Source organism: Salarias fasciatus, chromosome 1 (assembly GCF_902148845.1).
Source record: "Salarias fasciatus chromosome 1, fSalaFa1.1, whole genome shotgun sequence".
In the NCBI taxonomy this organism is placed as follows: domain Eukaryota; kingdom Metazoa; phylum Chordata; class Actinopteri; order Blenniiformes; family Blenniidae; genus Salarias; species Salarias fasciatus.
In genome coordinates, this window is record NC_043745.1 from 19,402,280 (window position 1) to 19,419,268 (window position 16,989).

Below are 16,989 nucleotides of genomic sequence, written 5' to 3' on the forward strand. Positions count from 1 at the left end.
CTGCAATCAAAACACATGTTTCTGCAACATAAAAATCATGTAATGAGAAAGACCACAATAGGGACATAAAAATTACAAGTAAGCAAGAGTTACTTTCACAAACAAGCCAGTGAATCTTCGCTTTCTTCAACCGGTAAACTAACTCCAGTTTTAAGAGTAACCCGTGATTTTGTTCTAGAAATGTCTGTCAGCACAGCCCACAGAAACTGTCTCTTTAAATCCCCGGTCAGATGGTGAGCATCCGCAGGGTGTCTGGAGTGAAGAATCCAGCAGAGATGACCTACTATGTCCAACTCAATGGCATCGCTTTATCGGGCACGTCGGCCGCCAAGGTCCTGAACACAGTGGACTCTCAGACCATGGCCCTCACCCTGGGCTACTTCGTCCAGCTGCAGGCGGAACGTAAGCACAGCATGCCGTTGTTGTTTGGACTTCGGTAGCAGCGCACCAGTTTGACCACCTTCCTGCAAGAGTGGGTCTGTGGATGCATTGGAGATGGAGTTGGGCCACACTGCCCAAGTTCTAACAAAGAGGAGCACGGAAATAAAGATGCAGTGGTGACAATTAAACAGTCAGAAAGAGACAAAGTATGACTAAGTATGCAGTGCACCACTCACTTATAGATCGGTACCCATACTGGCTGAATCAGGTGGACTGTGTATCGGCCCGAGCTGTTGGCGCTGTCACTTAGCGTGGGTGAGATGAATGCTCCTTCAGGTTTCAGCAGTGGAAGCAGGCTATGTACAAACCAGCGACCGGACTTATTTATCATCAGCTAACAGGTGCAGCAAGTCCGTGGAGCTCAGTGTTGTTGCCGCATAAATGTGTTTTTCAGTAACAGGAAGCACGTCCTGCACGAGACAGCGGCCGCTCGGCCGAGTAGCCGCAGTGCGCATCTCCTTTGGGTGCGCTGCAGGACTTGAGGGGTTCAGGAGGTCATTTCCACCGACCGCGACAAGACTGGACGATGTATCGCGCTAATAAGCAATTTTTTTGCTAATGATAGTTACTTTTTAACGTGTCATCATACATTTACTGTTATGGACGTGTCTGATGTACGCTACATATGTGCGGCTGGACACCTGAATTTCTCCTCTGGGGATTAATAAAGTGCTTTTAAGTTAAGTTTAGGTCGAGAACAATGGTTGGGGGGGTTAATAACTAGATCGAAACCTGCTGAAGCCCATTCATTTCACAATGAGTCCTGTTTGAATTACCAAGATTAATGTTCAACTTTAGTTTTTCCCCCCTCTCTTTCAGAGTAATGCTTTTGTTCTAAAAGCTATTTTTGTTGCAAAGGGAGGCAATGTTTGGAGCTTATCTTGAAATAATTGAATGAATGAAGACATGATCCCTTTTTTATAATTTCACTGTTGAGGTACTTTCTAAAATCTTTATTTGATCTGTTGAACATTAAATCAGTGGTTTGTAGCAATGCTGTGAGTTTGAATGAAAAAATTTGTGCATGTAGGCTTGTATTGACGCTGATTTAGAGTAACGGAGTGATAATGCTTGAACTGTTCTTGTTTTTTTCAGCGGTGGTCAAGAACCCTCCTAATAATCTGTGGATAATCGCTGCTGTTTTGGCCCCGATCTGTGTTGTGACACTTATTATCATCATCATCACTGCTGTGCTGTGCAGGAAGAATAAGAATGACTTTAAAGCTGATGCCATCGGTAACCTCAATCCTCGAGCTAAGGTATATTGTTTCATTAACTTTATTAAGTTCTTCGATTGTATCAGGACGACTAATTGATGAAGTGATGGTTCCAGCTCATAGTAAATGGTTTAGTTGTAGGCTGGACAAAGATGTGAAGATCTTGAACTCAAGGGAAATTATGGATGCCAATTGGTTTTGTCAGCCTCTTATTAATCAAATAATTGAGAGAAAAAGTGAGCAGATTAATTGATAATAAAAAGACTTATTAGCTGAGATTAGAACAAGCTTTAGCCTGCAGACAAAAGATGTGTGATGCATATCATGTGTAGGCAATGTAACACATGCTGATGTTTAGATTTGTAGTCAGAATTTTGTCCTTTTTTACTTTCAATTCCATGAGTGTATTCTACTCTCTGGATATTTTAACGAGCTCTCTCTCGAGTTTTATGTGCCAGTATACCGCATAATGTTTGATTGATGGATTATATGCTTGCATGATAGCTGTGAATAAATGGCCTATTTGGGATGAAGTTGGCTGAAACTGAATCTACTGAATAACAACCAATCTGCAGTACAAACTCAACACCCCCCTCCCCCCCAAACACACACACACACACACACACACACACACACACACACACACACACACACACACACACACACACACACACTGTTTTAATTGATGTCTCTTGCTTTCAGATGGCGTATCGGAGAGATGTTGGCTATTACCATCAGGTATCTGCCTTTCTCCCTCTCTTCGCATTACTAATCTGTTTTCATTTTTAAGGCTCAACTGTGCCAACGGTGGGAGTCAGAAGAGATTTTGTGCAGACAGTCCCTATGATATATTTCAGTAAATCCTGCTGCGCTGACGAAAACTAAGGTTATAATGGCACTTTGAGAAACAACAAACCTTTCAGAATGAGATTTCCTTGGATGAAAAGCCGATATTACCTATTCTTCATACAGCAGTCTCCAGAGACACAGCTTTACACGGAGTGTTATTAAGGTGATGTTTGAGGCCCTGTGTCACTGTCACTGCTGACACTTTTTTTCATGTGTGTAGAGAAGATTGAAAACTATTTCAGTTATTCGTGTTGCAGGTTCATGACGGTGTCCCAATCAAAATGATCTCCCTGTTCTTTCTGTGGCTTGTAGTTCTTTGGCGTAGTGTACATCCATGAGGATGAATGAAAAATGCAGAATAGAATTCATCTCACTGCTTTATTAATGGAATTTCATTATTGAGAAGGCAATACGATTTTTTTTTTGTAATAAACAGCAAAAAGCAACTTCAACGCTACGCTCACGAGATTTAATTACACCAAAGACTCATGTTCAAATCATTTCATGATATAACATCCCTCATATATGAAACGTGTCCTGACAAAATATCACATTTTAACCAGAGTATAAATCTAGTTTCCAAAGAGAAGTAAAGAAAAAAAAATGTGAGAAAAGATCCTTAAAATGCTCCAAGATAGTTTCTCCTAAAAAATTAAATGAGGCTACCTCTGCTGCATTACTTCCTCTCTGCACAGCAGCTCCTTTCATCATACAGCCATATGAAAGCTCCTCTTCTGGGACCAGCAGCAGTCACACATTTAGTTAGCAAGAAAACTGGATTCAATGAAGATTGTGACTTAGTGTGTGTTTGTTTGTGTTTTTGTACGTGTGTGTGTGTGTGGGTATGCTGAGGGGGAGGGAGTATCACTCATTGATTTTGCTGCTCGGCCATTGAGGCAGTGATGTGTGTCTGACAATTCATGACACTGTTATGAGAGTAGTCCTAAATATTTTAGGATATTTCCGTGCTCCAGCATCGTGCACGTAGGTGTATATTTGAAATCTTTTGGCAACCACTAGAGTCCTCTTTTTTTTTGTCCTTAAATTATCACTTTATTACTGTATATCTTGGAAGGTCTGCAAATTTCATTCCCCCACCATCTATCGCAAGTTCTTTTTTTGACAAGTAGCTGGAAAAACATTAAAATAAGGAGTCGGGTAAACTTGTGCTTATCTATTCAAATGCCAGTGCAGTAATCACAGTCCTGTTTGTTAAGTCTCATGCATGTCAAGCTACATCAAAGTATTTTTCTATTGTGACACTTTTCTGCCGTATGTGTCTATTTGTCACCGTCAGCAGTGGTTGTGTTTGATGAAATCAGTTGTTCGTTTCCTTTCTGTCTCTTTTCATTGCAACACTTATCTGTCCATCAGCCTGTTCAAGGCTTTGACTATGCGAAGCAGCATCTGGGCCAACAAGGAGGAGACGAGGAGACGCTGCCTGCCAGCCAGGACACCTTAGTGATGTCCCTTCAAATCCGGGACACGCCTCTTTCCCTGGAAAAGTCTTTGCACCAAGATGGAACCGCGAGCAAGAAAAGCCTCACTGCTGACAAACATAAAAGGTATCATCGACTCCGTGCATTTTCACCATCTGTGTCACCAACAGTTTGACAGCCATCAAAAAGAAGCCAAACATTTTAAACCATTCCAATAGCTTTCAGACCAGTTTGTTATTTTTAGGTTGAAAAAGCTACAACTGTGGCAGTGGAGCTATTGAAACGTTGAATAATGTTGCAGGAAAGCAAATTTCCTCTGCAGGTATGTGACACAATATAGTATTGACAATCAGTGTTTTAGAAAATGTGATTTTTTTTTTTTTTTTGTCTATTTGGAATAATAAATAACAGTAATATCATGCTGAGAACCCCCCCCCCAGCCAAGATGTTGTAGTGCCCCAATTTACAACTACTGTTGTAAATTATATATCAACCAAAATGTTGTTTACAGAGATCCTTTAATAAAACACATTGCTAGATGTCCTCAAAGAAATCAGGAACGCAGACAGTGTTAAAACACAAGGCGACAGCTGATTTTCGTTTGCTTCCAGCCGTGTGTGTGTATGTGGGCATATCAGCGTTACGGAGGGTATAAAATAACAACAATTTATAGCAAGGCATATTAAAACATTGTCAGTGCCTATTAACACGTCTGTTTAAATTGCCTACCTCACCTCAGTGGGAAATAGAAATGGGCTCCTCAAAGTTAGCTCAGTGCAGACTTACAAGGATCAGGCTTTCAGCTGATTCAATAAAAAAAACAAAAAAAAAACCGTCGTACCAACTAATCCTGCTGCTGTTGCTCCTGGCTTTCTGTTGCTGGATGTCTGTGGAAACAGCAGGTTCAGACCTCTTGGTGCTGCCTTGCTTCCATCACTGCAGAAAATGGACGTGCACTGAGGTTTCCTGAACAGCTGGAAGACTTATTAACTGACCCGTACAATTAAAATGATTTCTCATTGATCGAAGCTAACAGCTATGAGGGCACATTGTGTGGTCCAGTTTGTGCATTGTGAGGCTGACGCTGATGAAAACCAGCTATTTATCATCTATACAGCAGCTGCAAGCTCACCTAACAGTCTCAGTGAAGCTGTAATTTTTCATTTTCAGATTTAACTCAACATCTTAGTATGTATTTGTCTCACAACCAGCATGTTGCCGTGTTAGACTCCTTCAAATGAGGCTGATGCATTTCGTTCTATGGGTGTTATCTGAGGGATTGAAATGCTGCTCTTTGTTCAGCTCCTGGGTTGCATGAGGCCAGGCAGCACGGAGAGCGGATCCCTCCAGTCTTATTGTCTGTCCTCGTTTCACCCCGATGCCGAAGGATAGGTGATTATTAATAGAGTTCTCTGTGAGGGCAGGTGAAATTGTACATTTTCCTCATCTGACAGTCCGCAGCGCTGCTTCGGAAATTAATTGCCATGTTAAATCATGTTAAATTATTTAATTGAGAAATGCAGAAGGGCATCATTTCTCAGTGGTGTGCTGGATAATGATGTCAAATGACATTTATTCCACAGAATGGAGAATTTATAGACTGGTGAGCTGAATGTAATCATTTGGAAGACCTCTGAAACTGCTATAGTTTTCAATTTGACATTCATCAAACTGTTAGCACAAAGACTTATTCAAAAGCATATGAGTCTTTGTTTCCTGCTGTGTGACCAACAGAAAATAAGCGTGGATTGTACTGCTTGCTTTCTGTCTTTTTTAATGAGGATACACCTTTTGTGGCTGAGATCTCACCAGTTACGAGATTGAGATTAGGAAACTGTAAATGCGGGGATTTATTTTAAACAAACTAATCTTTTTATCTCTCACATTAAATACAAGTGTATTGGCACATGTATTTTGTATTCATCATATTTTGCTGATAATAGATTATAAAATATGGACAAAGCATCGTATAACGTCTTTAAATTGCAGTTTGCATCATATATTTAGTGGGAAAGTAGTGGATTTACTAGTGCAGCATCATTTTAGCTCTCTGCTTCACAGACAAGCTCACTGAATCTTTTGTGAGTTTAGAGATTCTCTCTAGATGTCTAGAAGGAAAAGTTTTGCTCCCTTGTACTGAAGTGACATTTGTCCCCGTAGTCCCTTTGGAGTACTGCCAACAGACGAAAACTTTAAAGTCGCTGCTGTGAGGTTACTATTTAATTCCAAAAAGATGCATTGAGGGTATTATTTGAATGTAGGGCTACAATCAAGTGAGCAAATAGACAAAGAGACTTACCTTGTATTCATATTACCCTTATTGTGAGTCTCCTGCTCTGAAGTGAACCATTCATCTGTATCGAGGTCAAAATGTTCTCTAAAGACCAGCACAGGATCAAACGCACAACCCTTTCAAGCAGCCCGCATAAACCTACACCTCTGTTCAGTTTTACACGTTGCACGTCTTTGTTGAGCTTGCGACTGTTGCATCAAGCAGCTCTCTGCAGCACTGCCTCAATTAGAGCAGGGGAGGGCGGCCACTGTTCCACTGCTCCTCGATGCTCTTATCAATTTTACCAGACAATTAGGGGATAGACCGCGGCGCTTTGATGTCACTGTCAGCCTTGTGGTCTTCTGAGCCAGCGCTTGATCAGCTCTAATTCTGACTACAGTAACAGCATTTGAAGCGAACGGAACATGAATTGGATAAAACTATTGTTTGTCCAATTAATGCGAGAACCGCTCCTGCTCCAGTCGGGATGTGAACACACATCGTTTTGAAACCGCGTGACACAAAGTCACGAGGTGCAGCACAGCATATGAAGTTTCCTTAAACGGATGCAAACAAGCATGTGAAAAATATCAAAACACTCAAAATTTCCTTATCCTCGGTGATGCAGTCATCAGATTGAAATATGCTTCTTCTTTTTTTTCAAATGTTTTGTATGGATTTAGGCTTTGCTGCAGTTTTACATGATAATTGTCCCTTTTAAATTACTGTAATTTCCCTGCAGAACTGGTGGATGTCAATTCAGAAAACCTGAATACACAGCACTGATTTGATTGGTTTCCTTTGGAAATGCAGTCCATATTAAAGACTTTAATATGAATCCACATTTTTTGCACTATGCAAACGATTACTATAATACATCATAGTTACTGGACACAGGCTGGAGGGAGGGCCGGAGCGAGACGGGAAGGTGAGGCTGTTAAAGGGAGAGATGACATAACCTGGCTCGATGCCCAGCTCCCTGAGAGCTCACCGCCTTTCCTGTTGCTATGGTTACTCGCAGCAAGTTGCCAAGTGAGGATGGCTCCGTCATCAGCAACGAATCAGAGAAGCTGAATTCCTGCAGGGGCTTGGCGGTGCCGAAAGTCACAGCACAGCAGAAACTGACAAAGGAGGAGACGCGCAAGAGGGATGGTGAGAGTCGCAAGTTGATGCAAATACAAATTATTTATTCTACTACTCCCATGCAGGCAAGGTCAGGTGTGTCAAGAATGTCAAAACATCTAGTCGTAATCCTCCCCCCGCATACATTTGGTACTTCTTTGGTCACTGCAGATTTTTCATAGTCATTGTTCAGCAATAAGCAGTGACGGGCTTAATGAATATGCATGAGACAGACACTCTGCTGCTGACATGATACAGTATGTCAGAACAGTGGAAATATGACACTGTGCCATAAACACACAGTCACGCATTAATGCAGAAAAAAAAGAAAGAAATATGCAGAAGGGTCATGTGAAGTCTTACATCTCGTGCTCTTCCAAGCTGCTGGGCATTTCAAGTGAAGGCCATTCTCATGTTGAATAATTTGCCGTTCTATTCTTGTTCACTGAAGTTAAATGATCCACATGTGGTGGGCGAGAGTTGAATTAATCTAATTCAAACACTTAGCTGTAGATTGAATGAAGTTATCTGGATTATGATTTTCTTAATGATTGTGTTTAAATAATGAATCAGTTGAGTTGGGAGAAGCTGGAACCACATCCAGTTTGTCTGATGTACGATAAATTAAAATAAAGAACTGCAAAGTCAGTTCCTTTCATTTATCACGGAGATATATTGCCATAAGCATTGCCTCAGCCGTCTCTGTGATCTATTGTTTCTGTCCACAACTCCCATTTCATTTGCTGACATAGACAAATGGCGTTTGACATAATCCCAAAAGTGACAAGGTGATGAGAGTGCGAGTGAGACAGAGGTGGGAAAGGGTGACATGGGAAAAAAAGTCAGGCGGAGTGGGAGAGTGCGAGGTTCCCCCAGGACTGACAGTGTAATGATTAGAGGTATTTGTAGTCTCTTTGTGAGTGAAGTCCCTCTCTGTTCTTCAGATCCGTATGACACCTCCTCTGGCTCCCTCCAGCTCATTTCCATAAAGCCCATGGGGGCTCAAACCAACTACTCGCATCCCGCATCCACGGAGCGCAACTACAACTCGGCCATCATCAATGGAGAGGTGATGCATGTACACATCCACGGATACTGACATCAGCAGATGAGCATGTGTGCATTGATGCACTTAAACCCTTGTTCAGCCTAATGTTAAAAAAGTGGGTGTTTTTGTAGAAAAAAAAGTTATGAAATGATTTTTTTTATCTATATAAAAATTTTATTAAATAAGAATTCACTTTTTACAGTCTGATCTTTAAGCTCCACAACACAAAGCTCGAACCACAGCACACGAAGAAAGAGGAACCCCGGGAGAGTCCATGCTCTGATCTCTCCATGTTCTGCTGCACGCTGTCCTCTCTGCAGGTCAACCTGGCGCTCAAGCAGAAGTCAGACATTGAGCACTACAGAAACAAGCTGAGGCTGAAGGCTAAGAGGAAGGGCTATTATGACTTCCCGTCCACCAACGGCAGCAGTGGCGATCAAGCCCTGGTGCAGCGGCAGCGGCACGGAGATGAGAGGGCAGCCGGTGAGCATGGCAGACCTCTGGAGCCTGATGATGAGCGAGGTTCCACTTATGTCAAGTCTCACAGGAGGTGAGGGGAGAGTGGAGATACAGCGGGAACCTTGGTTTTGCTGAACAGAAAGTGTTCGTTGACACTTGATATTCAGAGATACTTTGAAATAGCCTCACAGAGAAGCAAGTGACATGCATTTCATATTGGCTAATGGACTTTTACCCACAACCAGTCATCCATCCCTGCTCACCCCTGTCTTGAATAATTAGCTTATAGATAAGTGAAACCATTCACTCTAATGTTGTCATTATCCTGTCTTAGTCGGCAATGGGAGACCCATCAAGTTCTGAGCCTCCATAATGGAGATAAGAGGATTGGCAGGTTGCTCTGTGGTCCACTGCGCTGGTTCTGCTTTACAGATGTACATAAATATGGAAAGTCTTTCATTTACAAATTTGGGTCAAGTGTGTTAACTATCTTTTCCACACTAGATTAACACAGACCCTTCAGAGCTCCGTCCCAGCTGCACACAGAAGGAAAAAAAAAAAACAAAAAAAACGAAGCAACATTTGAATCTCAGCCTGTGTGTGAAGGCTTGGATAGCAGTTTGTATTTTCCATCCCGATGAGCAAGATAAACAGATGTTTACTGCCAAATGATTGTGTGGCTGATCAGCGACTCCACTAACACGCACCCCCCCCTTTAGCTGAAGTGATTATATCAGAAAAGGTTGACTGATGTGTATCTTGTCCTCCGTCATTGATCATGTTTTGTCGTACCAGATGTATGGCTGAAAAAGACGCAGAGGACACACTCATTTCACATGACATTGAAAATAATTATTCTGTATCGCTGCCAGATGTGTTACTTAATGCCTTTATGACACAGTGTAAGGTATACCGCCTTCTATCTGTCACCGCTCCAGCTCAAATACTTTTCTTCACCCCGATTATTGTGTTAAGCTCAATAAACTCTGTGCGCTTCGTTGTAATAAACTGTCCCTAACCTTTGACTCTTTTACCTCTCTGACTAAAAGGTCTTTCTGAAAGTGTTTTATATGAGTAACTAACCCAGATCTGAACTCCACTGAATACACTTTTTTCTCTAAATGGCAGGCAGTCCCAGGTAGGGCAGACGGCCTATCGCAGCAGACAAAGCTTGAGCAGTCCGAGCCCCGGAGGAACAGAGATGGACTTGCTCGTAATGAGAGAGAGACCGAGGAGAGGAATCCGCAACAGCGGCTATGACGTGAGTCACATGTCGGCACATGTCATCACCCGCCGCTCCTGTCCCACCAATCAAGCCAATTACATCTGTCATTTACAGATGCGCTGATGGCTGCACACACACACACACACACACACACACACACACACACACACACACACACACCCACGCTCCTGCCGACGTGTGCAAATGCATTATTAACTTGTGCTGTAGTGCTGCAGAGGGTCCTTTTTTTATTAGGTTTGTAAAATACAACGTAGACTCCTTTCACCTCATATCAGCTTCAGTTAAACAGAATGTGTGTTTTAACTCGGTAAGGTTAATTTTCTTCAAAATCGCATTTAGTAGGTTATCGTGTAATACATAAATATGGGCAGTATTTAAAATTAAATTTAATAAAGATGTGGGTAAAATCATTTAATCATTTTAAATGAGTCCACCTACATTATTTAGTACGTACTGTGACTACCTGACCTTTTTAATTATGAGTCAAGTATAAACATATAAATTACTGTATGCATTCATGACCTCCACTGATTGGTTGTTTGGTTTAAACTGCAGTCACAATACAGTGAAACTAACTTTGTGCCATTATTTCCCATCTAACATCAAAAAAGTGAAAAAAAAAAATCATTATCAATCAAAGGTAGGATTACTGCCTTGCTCTCTTGCCTTTAGGGCAGAAACAGAACTCAGAGTGATTCTGTTACGGTTTGGTTTCAAGTGTGCCACAGTAAGCTCAAAGGACAGAAGTGGTTCATTCATAATTAAGATTAAGATTTATGAGAGCCTGTCTTTGTGATATATAATGCATCTCAGGATGGCTGGTTTATGTCTTCACTCTTTTATTGTTCCATTACGGTTCTGTGTGTGGCTCCCTCTTTATGTGGTCACAATACAAGACTGCCAGCCCCGAAGAGTGATCAAGTGGACCATTCCTAAAAAGTGCTTTCAGAAATATTCCAACTGAACTCCTACTGACCTGCTGCCTGACTTATTTCAGCAGGAAAAGCTCATGTTTTCTGCTTCAGGCTTGCCGGCTTAAGGCCACGGTGTCTTACACATTCAGCCGCTGTTTGGGACGACATTGTGTTTTCATGAGCAAAATGCAACTAAATCTGGGTCCAGAAAATTACTCACAAGCTCGAGAAAACAAGATTTTTCTGACCCAGCCTTCTTTTGGTTGTGTTGTATTTACTAAGCACTAACTCTTGAGCTCTGCTAGAATTATGACACAATAGGACAAGCTGCCCAGCCATTCGGCACAACTCCTGGTCCTGTAGATTACAAAGGAACTAATGTTGCTCTGAGCCCTATTGCTGCAGATGCAAGTCTCTACTGCTGCTTGTTGCAGGGGGGCTGATTTATGAGGTGCACCACATTATGTCTCTAGCGGCTCCCTTCGATTCACATAGGAAGTAGGGCAGGCCGACCTCGTATTAATATATCCTGAATATAACTGCTGAATGAATGGGAACTAAGGCTAAAATAGAGGGACTGAATGGATTTTAGATAATGTGACTGTAAGATGTTTAGAATAAGATGTAGGGAATAGATAGTGTAGTGGGCCGGTAGAGGGAGAGCAGAAGAAAACATTATAACAGTGAAAATCCAGCCGAGGAGTGGAGCTCTCTTCCTCTGTTCGTAAACCTACTGTGACCAAGCAGTGACACAGACTGGATCAAACCTTCCAGCTGATGTGTCTCTGACATTCAGAACAGAAACATTAAACAGTCTCTTCTGGCTTAGCCAGCACTCTGTCAGCAGCCTACTGAGAGCCTGACAGGAAACGCCACACAGCTCGTATTTTCCCGGCTTTCCCAGGATGTACATGTTAGTAGTTCACCAACACAAGCAAGGAGAAGTTTCAATTTCTAAGATCTGATCCCGATATAAAAAACACGGCTCCTCGGGCCTCCCCTGGTGCTCCCTGCCACATATCAACTCACACAAGCTCTTACTAAAAGTGTCATGGTGCTAAATTTAAACTTGTGCCCAAGTTTGATTTCCTTTCAGTCTCTGATGTTGTAACTGTTTCCTCATGGATACACTCTAATCCATAATAGTTTAAATTTAATGCATTGAGTTTTAAAGAGAGTGTGTTCACTGATTTATCCGTTCCAGACCGAGCCGGAGTTGATCGAGGAGACGAATGTTGATCGTCTCATGGGGACGCGGGGCTACATGTACGGCCGCGGCCTGAAAGGCCACTCAGAGACGTCCACTCTGAGCTCACAGCCCTCCATTGATGAAGTGCGGCAGCAGATGCACCTGCTGCTGGAGGAGGCATTCAGCCTGGCCTCAGGAGGGCAGTCCACGTCCGGAAGACACTCCCACCACCAGCCGCCCCCTCCGGACCACTACAGCCCCGCACCGCCCCCACTCCCCTACACAGACGTGGTGACCAGCGCTCCGGGCACTATGACCTGCGGACGGGGAGGCCTGCAGTGGGTACCATCCTATGGCACAGAGGTGTATCAGTGCAGTCTGCCTAAACCAGTGAGTACGCTCAGATTTACGCCATGGAAATGTCGCTAACGGCGACCAGATAAAGACTCTCACGGTCTGTTCCAGGCCTTTCGCTTCACCCAGCTTCCTGAAATGACGATGGGTTCGCCTCCTCCTTTACCGCCTCGCACTGGGCCTCCTCATGGGACCCCATTAAGACGGTAAAGTTCAGGTCTAACACACACACAGGCACACACACACACTGCAGACAAACATCCACCAGTTGCCTGTCGCATCCCGAATCTCATAAGATTATTTTAACATCATTCATATTCAGGGGCCGGATAGTCACTAGGTGATGTGCTGTGGCAAGGGTGAATTTAGGCCTTGTATAAATTTTAATATTGAACTAGTGCATTGAGAGATGGCAAGAATGCTAATGAGGCACCGGCTCCCCTGAACGGAGTGTGTCTGCCATCTAGTGGAGCGGCACTGCAGGAGCTCTTTGTTCATGCCCCTCCAATATCTCCATCCAACGCAGCTCCACTTCTGACTTGGGGCCTAAGGGAAGGAGCTCAGAGACATCTGTCGCTGAAATGCGGAGTCAACGTGACAACAACCCATATGGGCCAGCGAGAGCAGCACTCCCATCCATCACTGCAGAGCAGCCTGTGTCCAACTACTCAGGTAAGCACACAACAAGAGAACTCGTTTTAGTGACTCATTGTTTGCTCTGCTTCTTGGCCAAATGTTTATTCAAATTAGTTGTATATTTATATATCTAACCTATTGGAAATAAGTCTCTTTAGATCTAGTCACCTTGAATAGACTGAGATGAATGCCGCTGTCCTTTCTCTTTACTGTAGGAAATCCTATAACAGCTGTCTACGCCATCCCAGCCACCAGGTCTGGTTTCTCAGAGTACTTTGTCTCGACTCCACCCACCTCCTACCACAGCCCCTCCTGGATGTCTTATCCCCCTGAGCCTGAGGATGTACCCCCACAGTGGGCAGACTCTGTAAGCAAAGCTTCTCAAAACCTCTCAGTCCAGATGAAAAAGATTCAATGCATGAGTGCAAAGTAATTTAAGATTTAAAAGGCTGCTTAGCCTAATAAAATGAATGGTCAAAATATTCTGAGCTCTTAATGACATTTCCTGACTTTCAGCAAATAAGAAGCCACTGATACACCAAATTAGTTTTTTTGCATCAGTCCCTACAGAGACTAGAAGAAGAAAGATCAATACAAAGCAACAGTCACGGCTGAAGTAATGAGCATTGGAAGTGTCATAAATAACCTTGCTGGGTTAGACTCACTGCATTAGAAAAAAGTTTGCCCACTGTGTCATCATTAAGATGACAGTGATTGAAACTATTTGTTCTGCCCATGGTTCCCATGGTTTGAGTCTCCAGCACTAATCTCTGTTTTCTTTTTTTTATTAAAATAAGTCACTACAAATATCACGTGTAACCTTCCCTTCCACTGGTTCAGTTAAAGGGCAGCTGGACGTGACTCAGGCCTTTGACTGGATTCGCCTCCAATCATTAGGTTGCTGACGCAATACCCCATTTTACTTGACGCAGTGCCCTTTAGCACGATAATGAACCACAAGGCCGGTGTGAGTGATCATGTAAAGCATGTTCAGATTTCTGGAATATTAAAATGAGCTCTATGAGTAAATGTTCGTATATACATACATACATATACAGTATATACTACAAACTGTTGTTTTGAATTCAGTGCTGCTGTTGAGTGAACCCAACAAAACACTCACATTTATAATATTTACTCAAACTTTACATTTTGCCAATCTAACATTTGAAAGTCCTTTAGGCCTTACAACTATAAATCCAAAATAGAATGAGATGAAGTATGAAATTGGAGGCATTATCGATGCCCAAAACTACAAACTTAAAACAACATAATATATAACATAATATTCTCATATCCAGTCAGTGTCAAGTCATTACATATTTCAGCCGGACAGTTTTAGACCACATGCTGTATTCATCACAACAGTGTGGCTTCACACAGTCTGGGCGCACAGCAGTCCAGACATTTCACCAGTTAGTCTCCTCATTGCCAGATCTTTACAGTTCCTAAAAGTAGACCGGATCCCACACAATGATAAACATGACTTTCTCCCATGTTTTTTGAGGTCTAAGTGAAATATTAAACTTAAGTAAACCTGCTGAAATTTGTAATGAAATGGTAAAATGTATTACTTTGCACATCAGATACAGATTTTATACTTTCTAATCAGTACACTTTGTCAATTCATGTGCAGCAGTAGTGTTCTCTATAACAGATATTAGACATTTAATTAAAGTAATTTTCCTTTTTAATGAGCGTTGTACTGTGTTTCTGATGCCGTCTCTATCCTTCCTTTCAGGTGCCCCTGCCTGGGTATGTAGAGGCCTTTCCTCACCCTCGGTACCCACAGGGAAGCCCCACCAGGCTGCCCCTGGAGTACAACCAGACACTGGAGCAGCCCCCCACTGCCCCGAGCACAGCATCCCAGCAAAGTCTGCCCCAGGTGCTGAAGGACATGGACGGCAGCATGCCCCTGAGCAGCCTCTCCACGTCTGCCCTGGTGCAGGCCATTCGACAGGAGGTGGCCAAGCTGGCCAAGAAGCAGAACGACATGTTTGAGTTCTAGTTGTGACTCGGCCGCCCTGCGTGAGAGAGAGAGAGATGGTTAGTTGTGCACTGGCACATGGTGATGGCACTTGTTCAGACTGATTTTTCATATTTGTACTGTAAAACAGACTGATCTTCTTTACACACTGAGCACCAACTGTTTGATTTCTTTTCTCACACCATTGGTGTTTTTTTTTTTTTTTTTTCCAGCTCCCGACTTAGGGGACAGAAAAGATGTTTTTTCTTTTTAGAAAACTTTGCCATCCTCTATTGATGATGTCTCAAGTTACTACATGCATCTCTGTAGATATGTCTATAGGAAATGCTAAATATGGAAATTATAACTTTTTCCAGGTTCAACTTTTTTTTTTTTTGTGAATCAACATTAGTTGAGAAAACAGTAAAAATAATTGTGTGTACTGAGAGGACCAAAATCTTCCTGTCAGGTGGGTAAGTACAAACCACAGTGTATATGAGCATGTACAGTATAAGGACATCATGTATCTAATCTCCTTTTATAGACCTGTAGCTTCGACAAGACGGGCTACATCAGTACCATCTCATACCAGCAATCATACTGATGATTTTTATTTACTTATTTCATATTAACATACGTTAACCATAATAAAAACACATGGTTTATTATTGTCTAGGTATTTAAACTATAGTTTATTAAATTAACAAAGTGACTAAACGGTATATATGTACATTTTTAGAGGAACCCAATCTAACATCAGATCTTTAATTTTAGCTCTGATGAAGAAAAAAGCTTTGAGTTTGTGTATTTGACAAAGGGAACCATTTATCATAGCAATACTTTATTTAATCTGTGCACAATGTAGGAACAGTAATTAGGAGGTCATCGTTTTTACTTTTAATGAGTATTTTTGACATATTTCTTTTGTCAGTTCTGTTCAAAAACATATATCTGGGTGGACAGCGCAGTAGCATTGGTTTTAAAATGTGCTGTGGACTCTGTAAACCCAAAAACATTTCAATTGTTTTGCTGGTAGCTGTAACACAACTTCTGAAACTATAATTAGAGACTCTATTGTTTGTTGATGGCCCGAAAGCGATAGTCTGTCTCAGTGGGCAGATTTCATGAATACAGTATGCAGTTCAGCTGCAGTGCCTCATGCAGACGCGGCGACTCGTCGTTGCCTCAGAAACAGTTGAACTCTATAAGGACACTTGTCTCAAAAATGATTTTGTATCTTCAGATATATTTGTCTGAAATGTCCCTAGCTTCTACTTAGTGGTTGAATACATTCTTGAAAAAAAGGGGATTATATAATAGTATATCAGATTGGATTGAAAATTAAAGACAAAAAAATGTAAACAAAAAACCATCCTGGAAAACTATGAGATCAGAATAGTGAAAAACAGCAATAGTGAAGCAGATAACTATTTTTCAGAGAATCTTTTAATAGGTGATAGAAGTTCCAAAGTTGGCACAGATTTTCTCCGTTTCATAAAGTAGGCTGGTCTAAAGAACACTTTTGAAGATGGTGGCCATTAAAATTGTCAAGACTTGAATCCATCGATCTCTCTTCTATAGCTGCTTCATCCACTTTGCAGGGCTTATACAGAACAGGTTGCAGTACATAGGGGAACGTTCATGTTCGCGCGCACACACGCACACACGCACACACACACACACACACACACACACACACACACGGTGAAGGTTCTGGAAATGTTTGTAGCCATGATGTTTGACAGGATCTATTTAAATAAGAGTGCCGATGATACAAGGTTAGATACGTTTGTTTAGAGAAAGAGGGAATAACTTTTCATTCTTTACATTTCCAATA

General features: G+C 42.0%; 1 protein-coding gene across 1 annotated transcript in view; it reads left to right on the top strand.

The window, feature by feature from the left end:
- kiaa1549lb (KIAA1549-like b) overlaps positions 1-15,935 on the top strand; it is a 37,738-nt gene extending 21,803 nt beyond the window's left edge. Inside the window, exons 9-21 of the mRNA XM_030088392.1 lie at positions 231-402; positions 1,537-1,700; positions 2,361-2,396; positions 3,882-4,072; positions 7,240-7,370; positions 8,285-8,409; positions 8,709-8,938; positions 9,976-10,108; positions 12,212-12,586; positions 12,662-12,756; positions 13,077-13,222; positions 13,402-13,553; positions 14,928-15,935. Of these exons, the coding sequence (XP_029944252.1) occupies positions 231-402; positions 1,537-1,700; positions 2,361-2,396; positions 3,882-4,072; positions 7,240-7,370; positions 8,285-8,409; positions 8,709-8,938; positions 9,976-10,108; positions 12,212-12,586; positions 12,662-12,756; positions 13,077-13,222; positions 13,402-13,553; positions 14,928-15,194 (2,217 nt within the window). The 3' untranslated portion in view covers positions 15,195-15,935. The remainder of the gene's footprint in view (positions 1-230; positions 403-1,536; positions 1,701-2,360; positions 2,397-3,881; positions 4,073-7,239; positions 7,371-8,284; positions 8,410-8,708; positions 8,939-9,975; positions 10,109-12,211; positions 12,587-12,661; positions 12,757-13,076; positions 13,223-13,401; positions 13,554-14,927) is intronic.
- The last annotated feature ends 1,054 nt before the right edge of the window (positions 15,936-16,989 follow it).